Consider the following 14,141-nt stretch of genomic DNA (forward strand, 5'->3'; position numbering starts at 1 on the left):
CAGATTTCCAGCTCCATGTTGGTGCTTCTCCTCTTCAGTTCTCTCATTTTCTAATGGGTTCAGGTCTGGATAGTGGGATGGCCACGGCAGAAGGAGTATTTTGCTCAGTGATCCTTTATTGTTTTGATTTTAGTTTTTAGATCATTAAGATCATCGTCCGGTTGCGATAATCCAAACTAAACCCATTATGTGACTCAGGTTTTGATTTTAATATCTATTGATATTTGCTAGAATCCACGATACCATATATCTGAATGAGACAGCCAGGATCTTCAGCAGAGAATTATACCCAAAATATTAAAGATACAGCAATGTACATACTTTTACACAAGGGGGTACATTTAATCTTAAATCTGTTCGCTGCTTATAGTTTCCATTGTTTTATTCTGGCTCATGATTTGACATTGTTACCACAACTGCAAACGATTTCTTTCACCACAAACCCCAAACAAGTCCAAAAACTCACAGACCCCTCACACCCCCCCTTTCAAAAACTCAAATCAATAATTATCCATTTTGGATCCAAAACGCTGAATTTCCCAGAAAGGTGAGAAGTTCGAGTCCCTGAGGAATTCCCGCAAGAATATTTTTTTCAGATAATCTGAACATTTTTAAGGTAAAAAACAAGTGAATGAGGATTCCATGAATTAATGTTTTAATAGTATTTTATTCATTGGTTGCATAGACATGAATAATAACATATACAACACATGGTACATGAGATTCACAGAGCTCACAAATGGTTAAAACATGTAAAGCAGTGGTTCTCAACCAAGGGGGGCCGAGGTAAATCAGGTGAGGCGCGATGGTTCCCTGAAAACCCCATCCTATGGAACTCTATCGCCAAAGCACTGAGGAACGCAACTGCAAATTGACGGAGGCCATTGTTCCCTCTGAATATCATCTTGAGAAGCAGGTAGATCAATAAGTATGTTTGTCTTTCAGACTGTAATTTCAGAGTAAGTCTCTCTCTCTCCTGATCATTTCAGAGTAAGTGTCAAGAGAGTGGGGTTATAAATAAAGTGCCTTTTCATATATTATTGAACTTGGATAGCTGTTTAAAGATGTTGACAGTTATTAAAGATGTAAAGCCCTATTTTTGTCCAGCAAATGACACCACACAGCGTCTGTATTTTAAACTGCGACTAAACTCTGGCTCGTGTTAAAATCAATGAAACACACACCGTTCTCGTGATCTGTTCTCTAATGGTTCACAATGGTATTTGTTTTCTAGAAACCATTCATTTCTGTGATGGTTTCTTTTGTTTTTATCAGCAGGGTTGTTACATTTATAATCTGATCTCTTGAGATCAATCTGTCATATACAGATATTTTTGTATACAGTATTTATATTTATATATATATATATAAACTATATCTAACATATTTGACACATTATCTTATATACCCTCAATGTAAAGTATTTGTGGCGGACAATTTTTAAATGGGTTTACAGGGGGGCGCGGCCCTCAGAAGGTTGAGGACCACTGAAGTAAAGAATACATCCAAGCCACCAAAAAAAGAAGCAAACGTTTTTTTACACTCGTTTATTTTTTATAATTTGTGGCAGCCTTTAATACAGATTTATTATTGATTCATAATATTTGAAATACTGTAACATTAGTCCAATTTACTTACTGTGAATGATGTTGCTTGTCCTCCAAACGTCCGGAAAAGTATCCGTCATCACAGTCAGTCAGAATCCTGCACGTCTTGTTCATGGTTTGTGAATCAAACGCATGTTAATGGGTGTGTGAGACAGACTGCAAATGACAGATGCCCTTTTGCCCAAACAATTGTCCAAAACCCAACAACGTGGATCTTTCTATTTCAAGAAGTTAATGTGCTATATATGTCAACACATTCAATGAATATGAATAAGCGATTTCAGAGAGGCTGAAAATAAAGCAGTAGTACAAGCCCCCACCTTCCCATCAAAGAGCTCTCGAAAGCCACGCCTCCACCAAATCACACGATCGCCATGATGATGGAAGATCACCTGCGTGAGCAGCAGAATGCAATTACATTCTTTGACAGACAATTGGAATATCCAGTCATTACATTCTGACCGGATGCAATGATTGAATGAACATTTTATGGTCCTTGGTCCTCTGAAAATACATGTTTACAGTATGTGAGTCATTCTACGAAACCGGTACGATTTGAGTCCCTCTGACCCTTTTAATTGTATCTTATCTATTTGGTCCCCGAAATCTATTTTTAAAAGCATTTTGTATTAATCAAAATGTCTCCTTTAGTAAGATTTAAAAACATGACATAGATTTTATATTTATATTAGAAATGATCTTGATTTTTTTCCGTTGACACCACCTATTTTGTCATGTCCCTCATTGCCTTCTATGAAAGTGTACTTCGGATATGAATAATTCAATTAGAATAAAATCCATACATTTTGCCATTCTCATAAATATCTATCTGTGCTTTTTTGCTGAAAATAATTTTTTTCTCAGTAAATTCATGATTATTCAGTAAAATTATATTATTTAGTTCTGTACCTCTGTAACCCCTCAACCCTGTTACACAAATCATTCTCCCCCCATAAAAATAATGAACTGATCCATATGTCACCTCATTAACAGGAAGTGACATCATAAATCCTCTGTCTCAAAATCTTACAGTAAATTTAAGTAGTAAACAAGATTTTTTATGTTAAGCTGTATTTGTCTCTTCAACCCTGTCATCATCTTTAACCCGGTTACCCTAGTCTCAACCCCGTCACACTCACATTTATATAAAAAATGAAAAAGTAATAACATTTTTGTTCAATTCAGTCTGAAATATTCAGAGCAATCATAAAAATATAGATTTTTATTCTTATTTGAAGTTAAGCCACTTCTGTGATAAAAAATTACGAGGTTGCTGGAACAAAAAGTTCCATTTTAAGCTTTAATATAGCAAAAGTGTGAGATTTTATGTAACTTTTATATTTGCAAATACTGAATTAGTGTGAGGGACATCTGATTATTAGGAAAAGTATGATTTCATAACAAATACATTTTATAATCATATTCAGAGAGCTCCCATGGTGTCCATAAAGGGGTTGAAGACTTATAGTGTCCATATCTTAAAATATTGATCAATAATAATAGGGATTTGATGTCTGAGGTGGGAAAATTAGATTTGCCAGAAGTTAAATATGTCAATGTTGTGGGTTGTTCAGAAAAGTGATACATTTTGATTAAAAAAAACAATGTGCAAGTCCAAATCGTACCGTTTCGTGGAATGACCCATGTATATTTCAACACTTAGCGATTGCTGTTGTTGATGGTTGTTAAGAAAAAAACTATCAACACAAGTTTTCAGGGAAAAAAAGATTAATGGAGAAATACCCTGCTTTCAATAGTATGCAACAATGGATTATCATAATACAAATTGAAAACACAAACTTCAAACAACATTTTTGAAAACTAACTTCTATTGAAATGTGAAATCTGTGGAAACATTTGAGATTGTAAACAACGAGTATTTGTGATTGATCATCCTGTCAATCTTTTAACAAGATGTACAGTATATAAGCGACCTCATACCTTTTTCTCTTTTGTCATCCCTTCACCATCTGACTCACTGCAGACTCCCATTACCTTCTGTTGACGAAGACATCATCTGTGCTCATCATGAGGTTGTGTATTCAGTCCAACCGGACCAGGCTCTGTCAGACTCAGATGTCCCAAGAATGAGACAAGAAAACAAGGCAAACTTATTAGCGTAGAGGCAGCTCATGTTATGCAAAATTGACACAATACAACACATGTTCAGGCCGGCAAATACTGCATTTGTGATTTTTACGTGTTCATTTCATTTCTCTATGAATTAGCTGTTTGTCGTTGCTTAAGAGTCTATGGGCTAATATGGATAAACACTTCCCTGTTAGTAAGGGCCAATCTCATTTCTACACATTACCCATACACTTTCTTTCCTCTACCCCTCCGCTTAGAATTCTCTTTTGGTTGAACTTTTTCTGGACCTCAATTCAAATGAAGAGGTATAAAAATGGCTTTCCTGTAGCTCAGTGGTAAGAGCATTGAGTTATGGGTTCGATCCCAGGGGATTGCAAATACCTATGTAAAGTCTAAAGGATAATGCAATGTAAGTCACTTTGGATAAAAGTGTCTGCTAAATGTAAATTAAAAATGTACAGCGTGGCTGCTCAAGCGAGTATAATGCAAGTCTACAATCGCATTAATAAAGATTTCAACCAAAAATATAATTTCTTTAGTGTTTCTGCCTTTTCTTATTAGATTACTCTGTTAAGTATCTAAATCTGCTACAGATGTTTGGCAGTTAATGATCTTTTTGTGGTTACCGTTTTGTCAAGTATTACTTTCACTGATCATTTAGAAGAGTTTTGAGTTTAGTTACATCACATGGGAAGTCTGTTCCTGCTCTGTGGTAAATTCAGGTTTGAAACTGTTATGATGAAGTTATGAGGAAATAATAGTTTGATCATTTGAAAACTTCTCTGTCCCCTTTGAAGTACACTATGGCTGATGTGAAAGAGCATTTAATGTATTCATTCTTTCTTTATTTCTTTTGTTTCTTTCATGTTTTTTCTCCTGCTTCTTTGTTTCAGCCAGTTTGTGTCTTCTGGCTGCATCTGAGGCTCATCCCGGCTCTTTAGCTGCAAAAACAACAAAATAAATAAACATTTAGTACAATTATAATAAACAACACTTCTTAAATTGTGATTACGAAAGTTTATGGGTCTCATTTCACCGTACATGTCATATGAAAGTCGCCAACGTTTGCGAATCTGATAGAGATTCTTGTCGTCCAGGAAAGAGTGCTGAGGGTTAAGGTGGGGAGCTGGTAAATGCCTAGAAATACAAATAGAAATTCAGTTTTGGAAAATAATCAAATAAGTAATTGCTGTCTGTATTTATTTTACATGAGCAATGTTAATATCACAACGTCTAAAGATGAAACTGAGAGAACCTACTCAGATGTATAAACTGGTATAGGCGAGGCTGGAGGATTTTTCCATATCTCTTTTCCTGACGTATGATGTTGTGAAAAGCCTGTTGAGAACAAATCCAAGTAGATAGATGACACACTTGTTCATTCAAAGGTTTACATTTTCAAAACAGAATTAAGAAATAAAAGAGTCTTGAAACTGTTGGTCAGAAAGAACAAAATATAATAACTTACCAAGTGTTCGTCGTGTTTTATAAATAAAACTGGACGGACGAAGAAGAGGCCTCGGACTGTCTGGTGTTAAACTTAATGTTGGCTTCTCAGACAGATGCAGTCCATCCAACATCTTACACAGATCTTCAAGACTGCACTCTGCCCTAAAAGAACTCCTCCCCTGCCTCTGTGGAAAAGCTGTTGAGAACAAATCAGAGTAGATGAATAACACATCCAATGACTGAAATCAAGAGTTTTGAAAACTAAAGAGCATTGATACTGTACTTTTTGCCGTAGTGTTCTTCTTTTCTTCTTGTGGGCTCACTCCGATAACTTTGGAGGAGGTTGAGGAAAGATTCTGATGTCTAAGAATACAAGATAAAACACTTTAAGTCCCGTTTCAACAAACATTTGAACATTTTAAAAGAAGAGAATTTGTTTCGACTTACTGAAGCAATGGAGTGTTTGTGAGAGGTGCCCTCAACTTTTGATTGTACGAGGGCAGAGACATATTCCTAATAATACAAGAAAACGTCCTTTACGTACAGTTTCAGCAAAATTTCAGCAAACATTTATAAACTGAGACCGTTTTTTCAACTCACTGAGGTGGTGAAGCATCTGTGGGCTCTAGCCTTTTAAAGAAGCCACGGAGGATACACTTTAGGACTAGAAACACACAGAAATGTATATCAAGTACTGTTTCAACAAACTTTCAAACGTTTATACGTTGAGACAGTTTGTTCTATTCACTCAGGTTCAGGAGCTGGTGTGATGGGGGGACGGATGGCTAGTTTTTGGCCACACAAATCCTGCTTTTGTGCAACTGCTGTTAAGAACAAAGATAAGATAAATGACACACATGTTTATCCCCAAATAGGGTTGTGAAAAATAAAGAGGATTGAAACTGTACTTTTTGCCGGAGTTGTGTTCTGGAGAGGGCCCACTCCATTTTCCGAGGAGCTTGTGGCAGGACCTTGATGCCTAAAAACACACAGCAAAGTACATTAAGCATCGTTTCTGCAAACATTTGAACATTTATCCAGATCATTTTTTGATGATAGAAGATCACCTGCTTGAGCAGCAGTATGCAAATATATCCTTTGACAGACAATTGGAATATCCTGTCATTACATTCTGACCGAATGCAATGATTGAATGAACATGTTATGGTCCTTTGATATTATATCTTTCAACACCTAGCGACTGCTATGAGGTTGTTAAGAAAATAACTATCAACAAAACTTATCAGGGAAGAAAAAGTTAATGGAGAAATACCCTGCCTTTAATTGTACGAAATAACGCATTACCATAATACAAATTGAAAACAAAACTCTTGAAAACCAACTTCCACAGAAATGTGAAATCTGTGGGAACTTCTTGTCAATCATTTAACAAGATGTACAGTATACAAGCGACCTCATACCTTTTTCTCTTTTGTCATCCCTTCACCATCTGACTCACTGCAGACTCCCATTACCTTCTGTTGACGAAGACATCATCTGTGCTCATCATGAGGTTGTGTATTCAGTCCAACCGGACCAGGCTCTGTCAGACTCAGATGTCCCAAGAATGAGACAAGAAAACAAGGCAAACTTATTAGCGTAGAGGCAGCTCATGTTATGCAAAATTGACATGATACGACACATGTTCAGGCCGGCAACTAATACCGCATTTGTGATTTCATTTTTCTATGAATTAGCTGTTTGTTGTTGCTTATGAGCTTTCCTGTAGCTCAGTGGTAAGAGCATTGCGTTAACAACGCAAGGTTGTGGGTTCGATCCTAAAGGATTGCAAATACCTATGTAAAATGTATAGGATAAAGCAATGTAAGTCGCTTTGGATAAAAGTGTCTGCTAAATGTAATGTAAATGTTATGAGTCTATGGGCTAATATGGATAAACACTTCCCTGTTAGTAAGGCCCAATCTCATTTCTACACATTACCCATACACTTTCATTCATCCACCCCTCCTCTTGGAATTCTCTTTTGGTTGGACTTTTTCGTGACCTCAATTCAAACGAAGGGGTATAAAAATGTACAGCGTGGATGCTCAAGCGAGTAAAATGCAAGTCTACAATCAAATGAATAAAGATTTTAATAACAAATAATATTTCTTTAGTGTCTGTGCCTTTTCTTATTAAATTACTCTGTTAAATCGGTTAAGTATCTAAATCTGCTTCAAATGTTTTGCGGTTCATGATCTTATTGTGGTTATTGTTTTGTCAAGTATTACTTTAACTGATCATTTAGAAGAGTTTTGAGTTTAGGAATATCACATGGGAAGTCTGTTCCTGCTCTGTGGTAAATTCAGGTTTAAAACGGTTATGATGAAGTTATGAGGAAATAACTGTTTGATCATTTGAAACCTTGATGTGAAAGAGCATTTAATGTATTCATTGCTTCTTTGTTTCTTTAGTTTCTTTCATCTTTCTTCTCCTGCTTCTTTGTTTCAGGCAGTTCACGAGTTCGCCCTCACAGATAAACAGCTCCGTTATAGGGATAGATTGGTGAAGCATAGGTTTACATTATGCGTATTGGCATTGTTGTGCAGGGAGTGGGCTCCGAGCTCAAGAATCTTGGATTAGATCTTGGAAAACGGGTCGGATGCAGATTTAAGCACAGCAGGTATGGGCGTGTGCGGATTTACAAAATCGGTGCTGGGATTGCTAATGATTTACCAGCCGAGATAGTTGTGCTGAGATTGTATGCCCGGCTGATTGGTATTTGCTGGTGATGGAACGGCGTATTGATTATAAGCTTAGGTTCCTCCCGAATAAAAAAATAAAACATAATTTTGTGTCTTCTGGCTGCATCTGAGGCTCATCCCGGCTCTTTAGCTGCAAAAACAACAAAATAAATCAACATTTAGTACAATTATAATAAACAACACTTCTTAAATTGTGATTACGAAAGTTTATGGGTCTCATTTCACCGTACATGTCATATGAAAGTCGCGGACGTTTGCGAATCTGATAGAGATTCTTGTCGTCCAGGAAAGTGTGCTGAGGGTTAAGGTGGGGAGCTGGTAAATGCCTAGAAATACAAATAGAAATTCAGTTTTGGAAAATAATCAAATAAGTAATTGCTGTCTGGAATTATTTTACATGAGCAATGTTAATATCACAACGTCTAAAGATGAAACTGAGAGAACCTACTCAGATGTATAAACTGGTATAGGCGGGGCTGGAGGATTTTTCCATATCTCTTTTCCTGACGTATGATGTTGTGAAAAGCCTGTTGAGAACAAATCCAAGTAGATAGATGACACACTTGTTCATTCAAAGGTTTACATTTTCAAAACAGAATTAAGAAATAAAAGAGTCTTGAAACTGTTGGTCAGAAAGAACAAAATATAATAACTTACCAAGTGTTCGTCGTGTTTTATAAATAAAACTGGCCGGACGAAGAAGAGGCCTCGGACTGTCTGGTGTTAAACTTAATGTTGGCTTCTCAGACAGATGCAGTCCATCCAACATCTTACACAGATCTTCAAGACTGCACTCTGCCCTAAAAGAACTCCTCCCCTGCCTCTGTGGAAAAGCTGTTGAGAACAAATCAGAGTAGATGAATAACACATCCAATGACTGAAATCAAGAGTTTTGAAAACTAAAGAGCATTGATACTGTACTTTTTGCCGTAGTGTTCTTCTTTTCTTCTTGTGGGCTCACTCCGATAACTTTGGAGGAGGTTGAGGAAAGATTCTGATGTCTAAGAATACAAGATAAAACACCTTAAGTCCCGTTTCAACAAACATTTGAACATTTTAAAAGAAGAGAATTTGTTCGACTCACTGAAGCAATGGAGTGTTTTTGAGAGCTATCCTCAACTTTTCATTGAAGTCCGAGGGCAGAGACATATTCCTAATAATACAAGAAAACGTCCTTTGGGTACAGTTTCAGCAAACATTCAAACATTTATAAACTGAGACCGTTATTTTCAACTCACTGAGGTGGTGAAGCATCTGTGGGCTCTAGCCTTTTAAAGAAGCCTGGAGGATACACTTTAGGACTAGAAACACACAGAAATGTATATCAAGTACTGTTTCAACAAACATTCAAACTTAAGAAACTGAGAGAATTTGTTCGACTCACCGACGTGGTGCAGCCTCTGTAAGAGACTTTTTAAACAGGCGTGAGGGAAGAGATTTATGCCTATGAATACAAAGAAATGTACATTTAATACAGTTTCTGCAAACATTCAAACGTTTATACGTTGAGACCTTTTTTCAACTCACTGAGGTGGTGAGGCATCGCTGACTGGTCGCTCCGTCCTTCTCACAAAGTCCGGAGGAAGTAATCTACGCCTAAAAATACAAGAAAAGAAGCTTTTTTACTGTTTCGGCAAACATTTGAACATTTATAAACTGACAGAATTTGTTCAACTAACCAATCTTGAGAAGGTGGTGTAGTAGTGATGGGGGGCTTGATGATTTTATTTTCATCACACATCTCCTGCTTTTGTGCAACCGCTGTTAAGAACAAAGATAAGATAAATGACACACATGTTTATCCCCAAATAGGGTTGTGAAAAATAAAGAGGATTGAAACTGTACTTTTTGCAGGAGTTGTGTTCTGGATAGGGCCCACTTTATTTTCTATGGAGCTTGTGGCAGGAGCTTGATGCCTAAAAACACAAAGCAAAGTACATTAAGTACCGTTTCGGCAAACATTTGAACATTTACCCAGATCATTTTTTTGACTGGCTGAGATGGAGAAGCTTCTCTGACATGGCTCTCCTTTTTATTAAAAAACCTAGAAGGAGGAGATCTACGCCTAAAATACAATGAAAAGGATAATAAGTACTGTATCGGCAAACATTCAAACATTTATGAACTAAGACAGTTTTTTCCACTCACTGAGGTGGTGAGGCATCTCCGACTGGTCTCTCCGTCCTTCTCACAAAGTCCGGAGGAAGTAATCTACGCCTAAAAATACAAGAAAAGTAGCTTTAATACTGTTTCGGCAAACATTCGAACATTTATAAACTGAGAGAATTTGTTCAACTAACCAATCTTGAGAAGGTGGTGTAGTAGTGATGGGGGGCTTGATGATTATATTTTCATCACCCATCTCCTGCTTTTGTGCAACCGCTGTTAAGAACAAAGATAAGATAAATGACACACATGTTTATCCCCAAATAGGGTTGTGAAAAATAAAGAGGATTGAAAGTGTACTTTTTGCAGGAGTTGTGTTCTGGATAGGGCCCACTTTATTTTCTATGGAGCTTGTGGAAGGACCTTGATGCCTAAAAACACAAAGCAAAGTACATTAAGCACCGTTTCGGCAAACATTTGAACCTTTATCCAGATCATTTTTTTTTCTGGCTAAGATGGAGAAGCTTCTCTGACATGGCTCTCCTTTTTATAAAAAAAACCTAGAAGGAGGAGATCTACGCCTAAAATTCAATGAAATGGATAATAAGTACCGTATCGGCAAACATTCAAACATTTATGAACTAAGACAGTTTTTTCCACTCACTGAGGTGGTGAGGCATCTCCGACTGGTCTCTCTGTCCTTCTCACAAAGTCCGGAGGAAGTAATCTACGCCTAAAAATACAAGAAAAGTAGCTTTAATACTGTTTCGGCAAACATTCGAACATTTATAAATTGAGAGAATTTGTTCAACTAACCAATCTTGAGAAGGTGGTGTAGTAGTGATGGGGGGCTTGATGATTTTTTTTGTCCCACCCATGTCCTGCTTTTGTGCAACCGCTGTTAAGAACAAAGATAAGATAAATGACACACATGTTTATCCCCAAATAGGGTTGTGAAAAATAAAGAGGATTGAAAGTGTACTTTTTGCAGGAGTTGTGTTCTGGATAGGGCCCACTTTATTTTCTATGGAGCTTGTGGAAGGACCTTGATGCCTAAAAACACAAAGCAAAGTACATTAAGTACCGTTTCGGCAAACATTTGAACCTTTATCCAGATCATTTTTTTTTCTGGCTGAGATGGAGAAGCTTCTCTGACATGGCTCTCCTTTTTATAAAAAAAACCTAGAAGGAGGAGATCTACGCCTAAAATACAATGAAAAGGATAATAAGTACTGTATCGGCAAACATTCAAACATTTATGAACTAAGACAGTTTTTTCCACTCACTGAGGTGGTGAGGCATCTCCGACTGGTCTCTCTGTCCTTCTCACAAAGTCCGGAGGAAGTAATCTACGCCTAAAAATAGAAGAAAAGTAGCTTTAATACTGTTTCGGCAAACATTCGAACATTTATAAACTGAGAGAATTTGTTCAACTAACCAATCTTGAGAAGGTGGTGTAGTAGTGATGGGGGGCTTGATGATTATATTTTCATCACCCATCTCCTGCTTTTGTGCAACCGCTGTTAAGAACAAAGATAAGATAAATGACACACATGTTTATCCCCAAATAGGGTTGTGAAAAATAAAGAGGATTGAAAGTGTACTTTTTGCAGGAGTTGTGTTCTGGATAGGGCCCACTTTATTTTCTATGGAGCTTGTGGAAGGACCTTGATGCCTAAAAACACAAAGCAAAGTACATTAAGCACCGTTTCGGCAAACATTTGAACCTTTATCCAGATCATTTTTTTTTCTGGCTGAGATGGAGAAGCTTCTCTGACATGGCTCTCCTTTTTATAAAAAAAACCTAGAAGGAGGAGATCTACGCCTAAAATTCAATGAAATGGATAATAAGTACCGTATCGGCAAACATTCAAACATTTATGAACTAAGACAGTTTTTTCCACTCACTGAGGTGGTGAGGCATCTCCGACTGGTCTCTCTGTCCTTCTCACAAAGTCCGGAGGAAGTAATCTACGCCTAAAAATACAAGAAAAGTAGCTTTAATACTGTTTCGGCAAACATTCGAACATTTATAAATTGAGAGAATTTGTTCAACTAACCAATCTTGAGAAGGTGGTGTAGTAGTGATGGGGGGCTTGATGATTTTTTTTGTCCCACCCATCCTCTCCTCTTGCAGAAAACCTGTTGAGAACAAATCAGAGTAGATACATGAAACTGTTCATCCAATGATCGATATAAAAACATTTACTAAATCTGAAAAATAAAAGAGCATCGATAGCAGTGGAAACAAATGTAATAAGTTACCAATGTTGTTCCTCCTGGGCTGATTCCTTGACTCAGAGGCTTGAGATGCCATCACTCTGAAGCTTATGGTAGAATGATGACAGCAATTTTAAGCTTGTTTCTACAGATATTCAAGCTGTATATAAATCAATACAATCCAGAGAATTGCACAACTCACTCAGATGAAGCAGATGCTTGTTTTCGCCACACACTCTTCTCAATGAAGACTTTCCTGACTGAACTCTCTGCTGTTGAAAAGAAATAACATTACTCAGTCAATATCAAAATGTAAACAAAATGATTTTATGTAGCAACCTGTTAATAACAAACTCACTAAAGTTACTTTAACTGTCTTTACACAGGCAGAGTCACACATATAAGAGCATTTATTGTGTTGGTCAAATAATGTATAACTCACGATTCTCGACCCTTCTCTGGAGTCTGGCTGAGGGCTCAGGAACCTCGGCATCCATCACGGCGAGAGACATGTCAGCCCATGACGGAATGACCACCCCCGACGGATCATATTCGGTATCTCCAACAAAATCCGCCCACGAAATGATGGGCAGGATGCTGCCGAAGTCATCGAAAGATGCGGCAGTCGTAGTCATCTTTATTTGGTCGAAGGCGTTTTGCATCCGAATGCGACGATGCACTTTAACTGTGGAGATGTCCTCCGTTCCGGGAGGAGTCAACAAATAAGTCACCTTGCGGTCACTATTTGGTCTCAACTTCTTTCACGAGAGGACGATGCACCAACAGATAAAAGCACGCGTTGTGAACTCAAACGATCGGGTAGGAGTCGACAAAAAAACCTTTCGGTTAGTCTTCGGTCTCACTTCCTTCTCGCTATATCGAAACACCACGAAACACACACGAATTGCAAAGAAGAGCCTTGATCACACAAAAATCAAAACACTCTCGTACACGCCTAACACAAACCCACGAAGAATGATGTCAGGGAGCAACTTATATAGAGGCAGCTGGACCGCGTCCCCTTTATGGCGTCATAACCGTTAGTTACCTAGGTTACGAAACCCAAGCCGGCCCGAGGCTTTATAAAAATACATTTTTGTTGTTGTTGTTCTCTAAAGGGATTGTTAAAATGATTGGAATATGTAATACCTCTTGTTCTAATGGCATTGGTTTAATAAAGCATTTAAAAAAAATCAACTATTGTGAACGTGTATATATATATATATATATATATATATATATATATATATATATATAAACTATTAATTATAATAATGTATCCAATAATAACATTATAACATATTACAAAAATATAATAGACATCCCAGATAGCAAATGCAAAAGGAGATGTAAGGCAGAACATTAAGAGACTGACAGCCTCAAGCATAACTAATATTAATGCTTCTTTCCTATATAATAAACCAACCGGATTGGACTCTGTGAGTCCTGAGTGTAGTGATGAGTCTTCATGGCTTTGGAATTTCTGTCTTCATGTGATGTGGAATTAAAATGTGCTTTGAAAAAAATGTGATCAGAATAGTGACGTATTAGTCACACACTTTGTTATAGTGTATTATTTTGGCGAAAATGTACACTTGTGATACTATTTTAATCATTCAGGATATTTTAGTATTTGTGAACCTCAAATAAAGACACTGAAAAGGTAAACTGTTGTATTGTAACTTAACAAAATAAATTGGATTGAAAAGACAGAACAATAATTTAGGGCAGTGGTTCTCAAACGTTTTAGATCAAGTACTACCACCTTTTGTAAAATTCGTTTTTCCAACTACCACCTAATAAACACTCAAATTAGTCGAGTTGTGAATGTTTATCTTTACACCTTGTCCTTCAATTCTGATGTATTATTAATGCGAAAACTGTTTTCAAACTAAAGAACATGTTTTTTTTATAGCGGTCTAAACACACAGGGTTTCTGCCAATCTCATATTAATCTTGAGTA

At 37.1% G+C, this 14,141-nt stretch overlaps 1 protein-coding gene across 3 annotated transcripts; it reads right to left on the minus strand.

Moving 5' to 3' along the window:
* Positions 1 to 747: 747 nt before the first annotated feature.
* Positions 748 to 13,352, minus strand: LOC130418235 (serine/arginine repetitive matrix protein 1-like). 3 transcript variants are annotated; one of them, XM_056744264.1, is made up of 35 exons: positions 12,621 to 13,352; positions 12,381 to 12,450; positions 12,224 to 12,285; positions 12,019 to 12,100; positions 11,867 to 11,935; positions 11,563 to 11,633; positions 11,397 to 11,478; positions 11,245 to 11,313; positions 10,941 to 11,011; positions 10,775 to 10,856; positions 10,623 to 10,691; positions 10,319 to 10,389; positions 10,153 to 10,234; positions 10,001 to 10,069; positions 9,698 to 9,768; positions 9,532 to 9,613; positions 9,380 to 9,448; positions 9,237 to 9,296; positions 9,091 to 9,153; positions 8,937 to 9,005; positions 8,774 to 8,853; positions 8,510 to 8,686; positions 8,301 to 8,379; positions 8,083 to 8,178; positions 6,569 to 7,982; positions 6,056 to 6,126; positions 5,896 to 5,971; positions 5,748 to 5,811; positions 5,595 to 5,660; positions 5,431 to 5,510; positions 5,167 to 5,343; positions 4,958 to 5,036; positions 4,740 to 4,835; positions 1,928 to 4,639; positions 749 to 1,712 (listed from the first exon to the last, which is right to left on the minus strand). In XM_056744264.1, the coding sequence occupies exons 1-25, from the start codon at positions 12,838 to 12,840 to the stop codon at positions 7,979 to 7,981; spliced, it is 2,019 nt and encodes a 672-aa protein (XP_056600242.1). In that variant the 5' UTR covers positions 12,841 to 13,352; the 3' UTR covers positions 749 to 1,712; positions 1,928 to 4,639; positions 4,740 to 4,835; positions 4,958 to 5,036; positions 5,167 to 5,343; positions 5,431 to 5,510; positions 5,595 to 5,660; positions 5,748 to 5,811; positions 5,896 to 5,971; positions 6,056 to 6,126; positions 6,569 to 7,978. The 3 variants fall into 3 exon arrangements, with proteins under 3 accessions (XP_056600240.1, XP_056600242.1, XP_056600241.1); XM_056744263.1 differs by having other exon boundaries at positions 752 to 1,999; positions 3,549 to 4,639; XM_056744262.1 differs by having other exon boundaries at positions 748 to 4,639.
* Between the last annotated feature and the right edge of the window lie 789 nt (positions 13,353 to 14,141).

Source organism: Triplophysa dalaica, chromosome 3 (genome assembly GCF_015846415.1).
Source record: "Triplophysa dalaica isolate WHDGS20190420 chromosome 3, ASM1584641v1, whole genome shotgun sequence".
NCBI lineage: Eukaryota > Metazoa > Chordata > Actinopteri > Cypriniformes > Nemacheilidae > Triplophysa > Triplophysa dalaica.